Consider the following 14,435-nt stretch of genomic DNA (forward strand, 5'->3'; position numbering starts at 1 on the left):
ACCCTCTCCAGTGAACATTGTGTTTTTTTGGTGTTTTTGACATGTTCTTGTGGGTTATTTTCTCAGGATGGAGGACATGTACGAAGAAAATTGATCTTAAAATTGTATTTTTAAATATTTCTTTATTTAAATCACTAAAAATCAGGAGCATACAAAGAAATACAGTTTGAAAAAGCACATGGCAGTGATGTTGGTGCTACAGTCAGCAGGCCACAAGCTCCCTGCTCATCTTCACATTCTGATGCATCCACTTGTGGATGACTAGATCCATGTACGTCTTCCTTTTCCTCGTTTGAGCTGGTATCTCAAAACTCAATGGCTGAATGGCTCAAATTTTGCTCGCCATTCCTGTTTTACTGGTAATGTTAAGTTGGGGGTGTAAGGGGCTGTAAGGTACCTATAAACAATGGGATGATGGGAAATGAGGGCAGGTTTATTCCATGCCAACAGTCCCTCCCACAACTCAGAAGCAAATTTCTGATTAACTCCTGCTGCTCTGCTCTTAATTAAAAGACCACTGGTAATGCTTTTACAATGAATCAAAAATGATTGGAGTGGGACTTGAAATAAATAACAATATTAGCCTACTTTGTGTAATGTGTTTTCTCAGTTATCTTTCTATATATTTTTTTGTTGTCTATATAATTTTTGCCTTTTTTATTCTTTTGTTTTTTTTAAACTCTTCTTAAAAAGTTGTGGAATTTTCAGTTTTGCATTACTTTAGTTCCTAAAATTAATTCTCAATATATGTTATTTCTTTCAAAAACCTTTAAGTGTTCCACAACTTATTTTTGTCACTCTTTTATATGTATCTTTTTCTATCTAGGAGATCAAAGAGATACTCTTCCATCGCACACATTCTTAAACATTTATTTCACCAAGGCACATATTTCACATTAAGGCCAATCAGTGTGTAGAGGAGGCATCTTGATGGTACAGAAATAATTTAAAAGTGGGAGTATGATTTTAGATAAAACTGGAATAAAAACTGTAAAAAAGCACAAAAAGGAAAGGAGACTTGCTCCACTGTGGCATAAAATAAATATTTCCAACAAGTTATTTCAATAAATAAACAATACTGTAACAAATAGGAAGGAATAATAATTATTGTGATAAAAACGGTAGAATATTATACAATATCTTTAAGAACAATGTATAAGAAACATTAGCACTGTATATAACAATTTACATTCTCGTACATTTATGTACACCTGTACAGAAGTGTCACAATACATAGTATTTTAAGGCTCTGGGTGTTTAATTAAAACTATAAAACTTTTCCAGCCCAAAGCGCAGATTCAAAATCAGCCGGCTCACTTTTCTGAGAGGCTAATCCTAACAAGTTTGTGCAAAAAAAAAAAAAATCTAATCAGAACCATCAGTGCTCAACAACAGGGCACATTCATACAACTTTACCACAATGTTAAACATGCCTCCTCATGCAGAACTCGAGGAAGAAGAACTGCAAATAAAAATTCAGACTGTGGAACAAAAGATGGCATTCCCTTCTATTTGTTTACCATACTACTAAAATATATGCAAAGCATTTCATAAGGCCTCAAGTAATAAGTTATTTTCAGGCCACAGTAAGAGAAAACACTGAGATCCTCTAAAATATTTGCAGTGAGGGACTCTTAGACATCACTTTGGTTGAAACAGATCTACTGGAAGAAACACTAGTAGAAGCCGTGGACAAATGTAAAATAAATAAAGGTGAAGCAAAAGATTGGAGTTAAACAGTAAAGAAGTGTTTTGATTGTTTACTTTTTGTTGTTGTTTTGTGAATCAGCGAGACACAAAAGGAAGATGCTGGCATGTCAATTCACGTTGATATGGAAATAAAGATAAGAGTACACATTAGAACTTCAAATAAATAATATTAAATAACTTACTAACAGTCAATAAATAAATAAATACATAAATAGTAAGGTTGGAAACAAGGCCTTTAGGGGAGCGATCAGGATATTGTGAGAAGATCTTGGACACTGACAGTTTGCATTAGCAGTTGCCTTGGTTGTCGGATCTTGCTGTTTCCTCGCTGGCTCTCGTGGACAGATACATTCTTCAACACACATCTTGACACTGAAATGCGGTTCTGTGAAGGGATGCTGCTGACTCCAGTGCACTCTTAACATGGTCCTGATTTCCATTTGACTGTGGCAGAAGGCCAGGCATTCAAGGCATTCCGTTACAACGGGTTATCACTGCGCTGCAGAGGCTTTGGGCTTGAGGCCGATGAACGCTCTGATTGCCCAGTCGCAAAAGAGGTTGAAGTGTTGGAGAAGTTCATGGGTGGACTGCAGGACTTCAAAGTGATATGGCAGGTGAGAGGGGAGGGAAGGGGTTGCTGGAGTTAGCACTGGGGCTTCAACCCGCTGCATCTAAACAAGAAAGAGAACATAGTAAGGTACAAAAAAAAGTATGTAAAGAAAACTATAAATCCATCACATTTCAAGATTTAGAAGCAGCTCTGGAAAATCTGTTACCTGATGATGGAGCATTGTGATGACAGATTTCATCTCTGTGATCATCTTCTCCAGTTTGGGGACTGCAGGGTGATGGTGCTTCTTTGAAACGTTGCTCAGCCAATCAAAGTGATCCTTATACAGTTTCAGGTCAGCATGGAGCTGGGAGAGTGTGGGCTTCAGCTGGCAAAAGCAAAGACACATGACATATGAGTCTGAGCATGGGTGTGGTAGGATGTTTCAGGGGTAAAATGGTTCCAACTCTCCTGCTCCATATGCACACAAATGCAGTCACATGCGCAAAACAATCAGTGGGAGCATTACCTCAAGATTGTGAAGATCGGTGGCTAGTCTGTTGCTCATCTCTGGCAGTGATCTAAACCTGTGCGACTCCACATCTGAATCAAATTCGTGCTTTTTCTAAAAAAGGAAATATGACACAGAGAAGCTAGTTAGTACCTTGCTTACAATTGATCTCAATCATCATCAGAAATGTCAAGGCAACATGGGGAAAGTATTAGTCCACAACTTTGACTAGGTCAGTGTATTTTTTTTTGCAGTGCCTAGAAACAGTAGCTCTTACAAAACCGAGTGGAGTCGATTGGGTCAGTGTGAGTTCAGCCACATCCAGCCTCCCCATATGTCAACAACAATTGCAAATGACCTGAACCCACAGGATGTTTTCTGCTTGCAGCGAGGATAACAACATATGCAATGACTAAGAAAACTCCGAGTGGCACAGACAACACAAGGCTGTGGGGAAACTCCAGGGCCACAGCTATAAAAAGACAGAATGACGTCGTGCTGCTGTCCACTTCAAGTTGTAAACTTCGTGTAGCCAACACTGCAGTGCTCACTGTCACCAGCAGAGGGTGATAAACTACCTAACTGGGAGGCCATGAAATTCTATTATGTCTAAAAGGCAGCTGTGCCTCAGAGTTTTTCCACAAATTAGCATTTAAGATGATTCTCTGAGTTATGCGGACAAATGGAGATGACTGATGTGACATGCGTCATTTCCAATCAGTAAAGGAACACAACAATATTAGGATAATGGGTGCTGAGAAATGCTTTTATGCAAACAGGCAGAGTGTGGCTAATGCTTCCTTAACATGCAGTGATGTGTTTTCCTCGCCCTGCTGTTTTCTTCCCCATGTTTGTGTTGGTGTTTGTGGCAATGAATGCATTTCATTGTCTCTCATGTCTCTCTATCAGCCTTTGGTAAGAGATGTCTGGTGTCTGCCACTAAATGTTTTGTCTCTGCTTCTTTTGTCCCCCTCCATCCCTAACATCCCTCCTTTCCCCCTCACTCTGTCTCCAGCCAATCTCACAAGTGCATACAACTTCATATGCACATGTGCATGCACGCACGCACACCCCCTGGCTTGTCATTCTGTTGGCCCTCTGATCTCTTCATCTCTTGTGGTTTCTGTTCCATCTTTTTCAGCCTTTAGTACCCCTCCTTTTTCTTGCTCTCTCCACGGCAGAGCATGACCTCACCTGACCAGAACTTAGCATCCCGCCTTCTCCTTCCTGAATGCAAATCCTGAAATGTGATAAATCTTTCCGATTTTTATCGAGTCACTTTGCTGTGGCGACCGAAAGCAAAACACTAAACACCACACCTATGGCATCACGACTATTTACAGAACTCTCAATTCTCAAAACCATAAAACAAACCAGACACTTGTGTGTTTACATATACAACATGCATGCTGTATGGCATATAAGCATACACATCCTCATTTACTGACCATAGAAATATCCACTGGAAATGTACACCTGTGTGTGCACAGATGCCCACATTTTCCTCTTTTCAAAGCATTTGCTTTATTGCAGGGACTTTCCAAAGGGATTGTTTGTCTTTGGTTCTATTCCTCCTAATTAAATTACTATTTTTTTAAATAAATCCTTGACAATTTAAATGTTGCGTTATATATATTTTTTCATTATTATCAACGACCGGATTGATACGCACTATCTACAGGCAAAAACTAGAGAGAGTCTGCAGCTATTTTTGATGCTATCCTCCAAACAAAAGACTTTATAGATTTGCATGATGCAAAAATAGAACCAGATTAGTGATATGCAACCAAAGATCAGAAGATATGATCCCACATTATTTTCACTTGTTAAAACATGGCGTCATATTTTCCCTACCGAGCTGTCAGTTATAAAGATGAAACGTTGCAATCATCAAAGTCAGGACTATTAAAAACAATTCTCAGGTTTGGATGACTGCTTGAACATGTTTTTGCAAAAAAAATATAATTGCAATGCAGTTTAATTTGCAGATAAATGCAGCACGTTCTGTGAGGATGATGAGGCATAAGGTTGCAGAGTCAGAGCTGCTTTCATAGTGGATTGGAATTGGGATTAAAAGTGAGATCACAGTCAAATCTGCAGGGGCGACTCTATAAGCATGCAGCCAGACCAATACAATCATCTTAGAGTAACCTGAGCAAACTCTGTCAGTCAAACTATTGCTCACCCTGATACAAAGCCGTGAATTACCATAAATCCGTTTAGTGGATTTATGGTAACTGTTGTGCAATGCAGAATCCTCTCCCCCCCAATAAGAATCAATCAGAGCAGTAACCTTTTCTCCATCATGCAGTTGTTGTTTTTTTGTTTTGTTTGTGTGTAGGGGGGGGGGGGGGTGACGTCGGCACGCACTTACCAGCAGTTTTTGCGCGAGTTTCTTCAGATTGGTGGTGTGATTGGTCAGCCTGTCCAGGTCGCTGGAGCGCCGCGGTGGCACCGGAGAGGCAGAGGCGAACACAGGCAGCTGGGCCAATAGCAGCGAGAAGAGGAGAGACGAGGAGGAGTCGAGCAGCACTGCGGGGGATGAAGACAAAACGGAAGCAATTAGGGCGGCGAGGCGCTGTCATCTCGTCATAATGAGAAGGGGCCCGCGGGGCCACGGCTGTCAGCGTCCGGGCAGAGATTGCAGCAACGACATAAACAACGCAGCCCTGATGCGATGATCTCTGGAATCATGTTTTCACAGGCTGAACGCAAATAATTAAATCATTAAAGACAGAAAAAAAAGTTTTGACATCTATCTCCCATCGCGTCTTCACCTGAAGCGAGGCAATGAATGCTGCTGATTGTCACACCTGCAACGTGAGCTGCTGGTATAAATTATATAGAGCAAGCCAAGTCTAACAGTAAGCTCATTCATTCTTTTTCTTTCAAGTTCAGATTCAAGGCAGACGGAATATTAAAAGGCAACCACACTGAAGCTGAAATGATGAAATGAAATGATAATTACAGGTGAACCACAAGACACAGGTCCCCCCCTTCCCTCACCCCCTATCCCTCCTCACAAAATAAAAAAATAGAGCTCCCACTGTAACTGAATTACCCAGCCAATAATGTGATCAATTTCAATTTAGATGGTCATTGAGATTCAATTGATGAAATAAGAACGGATGTTTTTCTTATGGAGCAAACAAAGCAGTTATTTGAGATAAACAAGCACTTACATTTCATATTGGTTCTTGGTCCAAGAGACAGTTGAGCGGCAAATAAATAATAATAGCAATAACAATGATTGTCCAAAAAACAAAAAAAAAGAGAAAACACAATGGGGAAAAAATTAATAAATTAATTGGAACTCCGGAAACTGTCACGGGCTCTCCCCCGGATTCTTTCTTCTTCAGTCAGAGCGGGGAGGAAAGTTGAATGATTGAGTGCGCAGGGGGATGAGAGGCGCGCACAGAAAAAGACTAAAGATGAAAAAAAAAACAAAGTAAACAAAGTTTTCAGTCTTTGGAAAAGTTTGGAGAAGAGCCCTCGCAGTCTTTATAGAACGCGCAGAGAGGCGCTTGAACAGTTTGGAGAGGCAGCGGCAGTGCGCAGAGAGGGATGCGAGTGTGTAGGTCCAATTTTTGCGCGCAGTGAAGTGTTTAGGCTTGTTTAAAACTTCCTTTATAAAGACGTCGGGCTTATGACACATCGGCAGTGACTCACTTCATTCATAAAAACACACACACACACACACACACACACACATGCACACGCTCTCTTCCCCTCCTCTCTCTCAGTCTCCTTCCTCCTCCCCTGCTGCCTGTCTCTCTTGCAAACTTAAAAAAAAGTTCCGTTCTTTTTTTTCCTCCTCTATCACTTTCTCCTGTCCCATTCTGGTCCCTATCTCCAGCACTTCCTCCGTCGCATCCCGCTACCTTTGCCAATCTGCTTAATCTACATCTTTCTATCTTTTATCTCAGAATCTCTTCCCCTCATCTCTCTCTATCACTGCAGAAATAAGCCTTTTGTGTTCACATATATCTGTCCATCTCGTGCATCTTTCAGAGCCACTTCAGTTTGACCTGTCCTTTCTGGTTATATTTAAAGCTGGAGTGTCAGCAAAATTGTTTTTTTTGGAAACACATTACAGCTAATACATTCAGGAAACACCTTTTAACAGCCGTTTTGGACCCCTTTTTTTCTGAGCCCCTTCCGAGACGCAGCCTGTTATTTCCACTCCCCCTCCCCACTACCCACCCACCCACCCCCTTCTCATTTTTCTGCTTCTTCTGTCCTTCCTTGAGTAAAGGAAAGAGTGAGAGATGGATGGGAGCAAGAAAGTGGTGTTCAGGCCAGAAGGGACCTCTGAAAGTGCTGCTCCAAACAGATATTCAAGGTTTGGATGGTTTGACGGGGGTCAGGGCCACGGGCGGAGCTACTAATAGCTCTGTGCCCTAATTTCTGAGTCAATATTAGTATCAATGTTGATGAAGATTAAGAAATCATCAATACAAGGTTTTTTTAAGCATTGCAAAGATAACAAATTAATATTTGTAATGAAATCTTGAGCCCCTCAAATTATTATTTTAGATCAATAACTATTACAATAATTAAACCGTTTGAAATACATCTTTTGGATTCTTTCATTATGGCTTTCTACTCGGCTATCTTTCTAAAGTCTTCCGCTCCTTTTCCGCCCTCCTTATATTTGATGTTTGATGCTCCGCCGCTGGTCAGATCTACACAGACCCACATACATGCGTGGACTTGGATGCATTTTACTCAGTGGCCTGAAAAACACCAGTGCATTTAAACATGCCTCACAAATCACTCGGATAGGTGCACAGGGCATCCCCGGCTCAACAAGCAGCTTTGGAAATATTCTGTCAGGTGCAGTAAAGTTTGGTCTGCTGTTGCAAGAGGCAAGAATGAGTCTACAGCCTACACTTCCACATCATACTGTACACAAGCTGTACAGTAAATCACAAGGGAGACTCACAAACATACACAAAAGGAGTGAGAACGTAAAGGAGGAAAGAAAAGAAAAAACATTGCTGCGTCTGGGTGTGAGATTAGGAGACCCTCATTCACAGACATACACTCATGGTGTGGTTAGAAAATAATTAGCGGTGGGCTTTGAATGTGTACACCCTCATGCACATATACACACACGAGAGCTGCCGGTCCGACGGTGGGCCTACACAGACAAACAAACACCCTCCAAAAGATGTGGGCCTGGTGGCATTGGGTGGCGCTGCGGTCAACAACAAAAAAAGGGGGTCACACTCTGTTTTTGTGGGTCAACAGTAGAGAAGAAACGTTGGGAAAAAGAGGAGAGCTGGAGAAGGAGAGGAAGTAGTTGAGTGTGGTTGGACGAAAGGAGATATTGACACACTCGCTCTTTTTAATTTCCCACATCAAAGGGGCGTTTGAAGACACAGCTGGGGAAAGAAGAAAAGAAAGAGTGAAGTTAGTCACTCTCCCTCATTCCCTCATGATGGGGGTCTCTTGGGTGGTTCTGAAGCACACGGTCTGATGTGAGGCCATCAACCAGAGCTGATCACTCACACACACAGAACAGGGTGGCTGCCCCGCAAGAGGGGGAGTGCACGTGCCTGGATGTTACCACCCGAAATGAGAAAAAAGGGTCGCTTGTCTTTGTTTTTTTAATTTTGCATTTATTGTGTCATAAGCAAAAGACACAAAAGCATATGTCTGTTGGAAAAAAAGGGGGAATCCAAGGTTGGTGTAAATGGGTGTGCTTTCACTATATGTGTGTAATTATGGGTATGTGGTGCAGAGTCTGCACAACGTGCATTAAGGCCGTGTTTGCGTGTCTGTGTGTGTGAGAGTGTGTTTGTGTGTGGCCTTCATATGCTACCCATTACATCACCAATCTGTGTAAACCACCACAGGAGAAACAGAGTGAGACAGTCAGACTACGACCTGAAAGACATCAGAGAGGTAGGGGAACCTGTGACACGGCCTGCCAGCCTTCCACACGGCCAGACGAGCTTTACTCATACAAGCTTTGCTCAGTTCGCCCTGCTCCACACTGGCTTTCCTGTGCAGCATGGCATACACATTTACGCAGCCTTCAAATCACTCAAATGCCTTGCCCTCTTCGTCCACCTTTTGCCCTGTGATTAATTGATGCAGTGTCTCATGCAATTTAGCTTTATGAATCGATTTAAACTGACCTGAATTTTGTTGGAATTTACTTAACGAACTGGAGGCATTTGATCAAGTATTTGTTTAAACAAAAATTATGATTTGGTTCAAATTTAGGAGGTAACTGTGTACCTAAAATCTTTTTTTTTCTTTATCCTAAACAGTTTCTATACTGTTTCAGGCTAAAGAAGTTTTATTTTGTAGAATTATTTGTAAAAAATTGGAATTTGTTATCGAAAAAACAGAATGGATGTTGTGGAAAGAATTAATTTTTGGGTGTAAGGATCAAAGGAATTACCATTTTAAGCATAAAATATAAAAACTAGCTCTTATGGTAAGGCTCATTCAATAACATTGGTGAATGATACATTGGTTTATTATGGAGCCAATTTATGAGTGATGACTCTAAAAAAAGCATTCAAAAATAAATACAGTTTCATTAAAACAAAAGAGAGAAAGATTAGGGGAAAAATGGTTTAAAACCAGCTTTTATTTATTCCATGGTTGCCATTTTGGATATTACATCATCAGACACCGGTCTTTCCAAAACTGTGCAAACAGGTGGACACAAGTTGTTGGAAATTCCCTAGTAACAGTTATGTTATGTTAACAGTTATGTTGATTTGATGTCACCTGTCAATCACAAGATCCATTTTCCACATCAAATATAATATAAACATGAAACAGTTTAGTTCATAAAAACAGTTGTCACATAAAAAAATATTAACAATGTATGAGAATATAATAAGGCTTTGTTTGTTTGGAGTGAATGGAGACTGATTTGTTCTCCCTAGTGGTTACTTGATGAATTGCATCTGGCTGCAAGTGATTTAGTTTTTAAATGAGCTTCAGTTAGGAAGCTAAAGGGCCTCTGTTTGCACCAAAAGAGGTAAACAATTCACTTTCTGCATGTTTATAATAAAATGATAACTTCCTTTTTCAAAGAAAACTAAAATGCTTCTGGTTGGGAACCTTTCAAACAAATTACACGTAGAAGTGCTTGCTACAGACAAAACTAAAGAGTTTCAAGATTGTGATTGTTCATGTTTGGTATAAAAAAATGTATTTGATTACTTTTCTTTTCAAGTAATGAGGAATAGTGCTTGTTAGTTTTACAGATAGTATAACCCCTTGAAGTTCAGAATTTTCTGTACATTTCACAAACAGAAGATAAAAAAAGTAGGAATTAATAATATTTAGTTATGTTGGGAGTTTTTGTTCACTGTTTGATTTTGGTGCAAATATCGTTGTGGTCTGATTGGGAGAGCAAATACTAAATCAGCCCATTTCAATAACGCTGGTTTTCCCATCAATGTTTATGACCTTGACTTAATTTCCACATCCAGCTGGTTGATAAAACGGTCTTGTGGATTTTCGTCTAAGTCCTGTGTTTTGCTTGCCTCGGAGTGTCATGTGCAAACACTGAAAATGTTGGCCATCCTACAGTGTCGTTCTCCTGGTAAAAGGAATTATATGAGGAGCAGTAGCAGTAAATTCATAATTTTTATGTTGCATCTTCATTTCCTCAAGGGAATTCCTGCAGGGTTTGAGTAAACAAACCCGAGAGATTACATTCAAAGGAAAAGCAAAATGTCCAACCTGTTACTGCTAATATTTACTCTGCTGCAACAGCTCACTTTTAAGTTTCCTTGTGACCTCCTCAACCTCCTCCCCCCTTCGTCTGCACTCCATCATCCCACCTTATATTCATTTTCTTAAGCCCTCTGAACTGCCAGCATGTCCTGTCTGGAAAACAGCCGTGGCAACATCACCCCAACTCACTGCCCACCACTCCTGCAGCTCCTTTCCACTTTGCTCCTCCGTTTGTCCTTTACATTTCAACCTACGTCAGAGAGCAAGTGAGTGTGTGTTAATTGTTTGTGGGGAGTTCTGGAGAAAGAAGGACACACAGGATGGGGGGTTTGAGCAATAAAGTGACGTCTCTGACTCTCTCTTTCTCACAGTATGAGATCAACAGTGGAGGGCTGTTGTCTATTTTTTTCCAAAGCATTTGTGACAAAAACCCTCCAGTTGGACAAAAATAAAACAGTTTCTGCATCTCAAGAGAGTCCAGAAAACTCCCCGTGGGTTTTTATTTGCAAATCAACAGTGTCAATTGCTCTCTCCCTTTACTGTGTGAGATATGGCTGTTGTGCATCTGGTGCCTTGCCTTTTTTATTAGACCATTAAAGGAGGACATTAACCAGCATCATTATTGCAGGTTTCCTCCACTGGCTCAGCTCCGTGCAAAGGGCAGGATGCAGGGATGAAAGGGAGTGCATGAGGCAAATGTCTCTCCTGGCAGAAACTAGGGTGGGCACCGTGTTTAAATCAGCTCTCTATTAAGCGCACATTTACAAGGCTCATTTTGTTCAAAAACCAAACTCCATGGTATGTGACAAAACACAGTGTACAGTTGTGTGAAAAGTAGTACACCTTTTTTGAATTTTATGGTTGCGTGTTTAATTTCTTAATGAAAAAACAGATCTAGTGCTCATGGGCTTTTTCACTTTAATAATAAAAAAAACAAACAATAAAAAGTGTTATGTAAATATATTTTAAAAAAAAGCACAGTGCACAATTTGACACATATTTAATTATTTATTTTATGCACAAAATGACTGAGTCCCATGCATTGTTATGGAGCAACTTCTGCATGTTAGTTTTAGTATTTATTAAGAGAATATAGTTAAAATTAATTACAAAAAGATTTTCTGGTAGGAAATCTGTGTGTTAATTTTTCACAGCCAAATAAAAGTAATCCCGATCCTAAACTGAGTTTGTGATACATTTTTGACTGTTTGATACTTTGGTAAAACTGAGCCTTCTTGGTGACCTCAGCAGCACTTTTGTGCCTATATCCCATTGTTATGAAATTAACCCAAACCATAACTTCTCTACCACCCTGTTCGACAGCTAGAAAAAAGGGGATTGTGCTGGAATATGGTGTTTATTCCTTTTGTCATGCCTGCTTCTTAACTTTCCCTCCTTCGTCTGAAAGGTAATTTCCGTAAGTATTGGACTTGGTACTGATCCAACTTTATTAGCCAAAACTGAGCTGCCTCGTCTGCTTCAGATATATTTTTACAAGTTCTTCAAAAAACAGTTCATGCACATGCAGACAATTTATAAATTAGCTACTTTGATTATTTTTTTATAGTAACTTAGTGGAATGCTCAGTTCTGCAAAGAGGGACAAACATCTTCGGTGAATGGTTGTCTTTACTGGGTTCTACCACAAGTATCCAGGCATGTCATCAAACACCACCAAGACAACTGAGGAAATCTGTAATCTGTGATGTGAAGTCGGACCTGCCCCAACTGGGTTATCTAGGTGTTTGAAGGACTGAGAGAACAAGGATGTTTTGAAACTTGAAACACCTCTTGAACCTCAGGAAACTTTGGTGATTTTTCCGTAAAAAAATAGATTCATGGATTTAGTTTGAACCCCTGACCAACCACTTACAGGCACACTGTTTAACCCACACACTGTTTAACAGCTGCCAGTCAGCTGTAGGGTTAGTAGTTTAATTGCTAGTATCTTTATGTTAAAGTATCTATCCAGTAGTGTCTTGGTTGAAAAAGTCTGGGTGGATTGGGTCAAGCTGCATGCTAGTTCTACCATCCAGTATGAGATGCTTTCCCCTGCTCAGGTCATTAAACTTTTAAAGGTTGGCAAGAATTCCTGGTAAATCAAGTAAAAAGGCAGAAGAACTTGTACCTACATTTTCTGACGTTTTCCCCTTTTTAATTTGAAGAATGAGGAAGTATAACATGTCCTATCTCGCTGTTAATCTTCTGTCTGTATGTTTTTCCTTCATTTCTGGGTGAACTCTTCACTTGTCATACTGGGCTTTTCCCTGGTCATCTTACACAATTTATTTAAAGACTAGCAACCTTTCATGCAAGGACAAAGGCCCATTGGTTTATGTAATCTGATAGTATGAGACCAATAGTTGAAAAGATACAGTATCGCACACCGCCTTTCATCTTGAGTCTGGTGACAAAATGGAAAGATCTAGGGATAAAGGCGATGGTAAGAAAAAAGCCGTCATCGCGTTTCTTGTTTTGATGCAGAGGCATGACTGTGTGACACATTGGTAAGTTTGTGTCTGTTTATTGTTTTCTTTAGTCGGTTTTGACACATTTACATGTGGTGTTCAACTTGACCTACTTCAAATTGCAGGAATGGGCCACTGGAGTTAGAAATGTTCTGGTTCGGCCCTGTTTGACTTAGGGAACTGTTTCAATGAGTTTTGTTTTTTTTACTTTGTTGTGATATATAACACCTCTGAATGGAAAATACAGTGTATTCTTTTTTTTAACAACCCTCTAGTTGTCTACTCTTTTGTGTATAAGCATAAAACCTCTCCCTCTTTTGGCCTGCTCATGTTCCAATCTCACTTCAACTGTTTTGAGGTTGTGTTGCCTGTGAAGAAATCTCTGAAGTAACAAGATGAAGCAACAGGTTGCTGACAGAGTGTTGGACGGAGAAGATGAGACATAGAAAAGGGTGGGTAGTAGGCAAAAAGAAAGTTTTACTGTGCAAACAGACTTTCCATCTACCCTGTATGCCCCCTCCATCTCAGTCTAGTGTTAATACGCTGGAGACCTCTGGCTTGTCTGAGAGCTCAGGTTCTCCCCGCCACTCTTCTCACTGCCTTTCTCAGTCGCCCTAAACATTCTTTCCTTCCTTGTCATTGTGTGTCGGGTCTGCACCCCTTTCTTCTGCTCATCTCTTCCTTCTGTCAAATCTCCCCCTTTTCTTCCATTCAGTTCTTACTTGTGGGATCCAACACGTGCGATAAAGCAATCAAAGATTCTATCTATCTAGGACATCTCTATTTCATCACCAAGTACTGTTTTGAGGTGGAGATTAAGTAAAAGTGAAGTCCTGTTTCTTGTTCATTGCATTCCTGAGTGTGCAGAGTGGTTTCCTCGGAGACTCATGCAGACTCTGATCCTCCGTCCCGCAGCATTTCTGCTGTAAGTTACCACATCTGTGTTTTTCTGCGAATGATGTGTGCACTATCAGGGCTGACCACTACTTGCGTCTGCGTCAGCCACACACTGAACCCGTTGTTATGTTATTCTACGGAAGCACTGACTTGCTGACAAACACATGGGAAATGAGGGACTGGGGGAGACGGGGGGGGAGCATGTGTAAGTGAGGCAAGTCCTGTGAGATGAGGGGAAAGAGTGAACGGAGCGGGAAGATAAGCGTGACGTCACAGTTTGCCCTTCTTTATCGGGACTTCAGTCTCATGGGGGGAGCTTGAGAGGATGCCCTTTTGCCGGCAGATTGACAGCCACATTGTCACGCCAGAACACAAACACTCACACAAGGACACATACTCTTACGTCGGCTAGACAGTTCACCTAAGTATTTAAAATAATTTATAACCCGCTGCCCTCTTTCATCTGACCTGCTCTGGCTGTTTTTCTGAATGCTGACGCACTTCGGGGCCCTTCATCATTGGCTATTCATTTAATTAAGACTCATTTACACAATGACAATCATAAATCAACCTCCTACAAAAAGGAATAG

At 40.7% G+C, this 14,435-nt stretch overlaps 1 protein-coding gene across 1 annotated transcript; it reads right to left on the reverse strand.

Annotated features, from left to right (window-relative positions):
- Positions 1–856: 856 nt before the first annotated feature.
- LOC101166903 lies at positions 857–6,368 on the reverse strand. The gene is made up of 5 exons (XM_004078191.4): positions 5,954–6,368; positions 5,146–5,303; positions 2,790–2,885; positions 2,487–2,648; positions 857–2,381 (listed from the first exon to the last, which is right to left on the reverse strand). The coding sequence occupies exons 1-5, from the start codon at positions 5,958–5,960 to the stop codon at positions 2,202–2,204; spliced, it is 603 nt and encodes a 200-aa protein (XP_004078239.1). The 5' UTR covers positions 5,961–6,368; the 3' UTR covers positions 857–2,201.
- Positions 6,369–14,435: the final 8,067 nt, after the last annotated feature.

This window comes from Oryzias latipes, chromosome 16 (genome assembly GCF_002234675.1).
Source record: "Oryzias latipes chromosome 16, ASM223467v1".
NCBI lineage: Eukaryota > Metazoa > Chordata > Actinopteri > Beloniformes > Adrianichthyidae > Oryzias > Oryzias latipes.

What these genes read in the sequence shown, in the direction of transcription:
- LOC101166903 (XM_004078191.4), bottom strand. An exon ending in AACTCGCGCAAAAACTGCTG is followed by an intron (nt 2,886 to 5,145) that starts GTAAGTGCGTGC and finishes TTCCTTTTTTAG; the next exon opens with AAAAAGCACGAATTTGATTC. An exon ending in TCACAATGCTCCATCATCAG is followed by an intron (nt 2,382 to 2,486) that starts GTAACAGATTTT and finishes TTTCTTGTTTAG; the next exon opens with ATGCAGCGGGTTGAAGCCCC.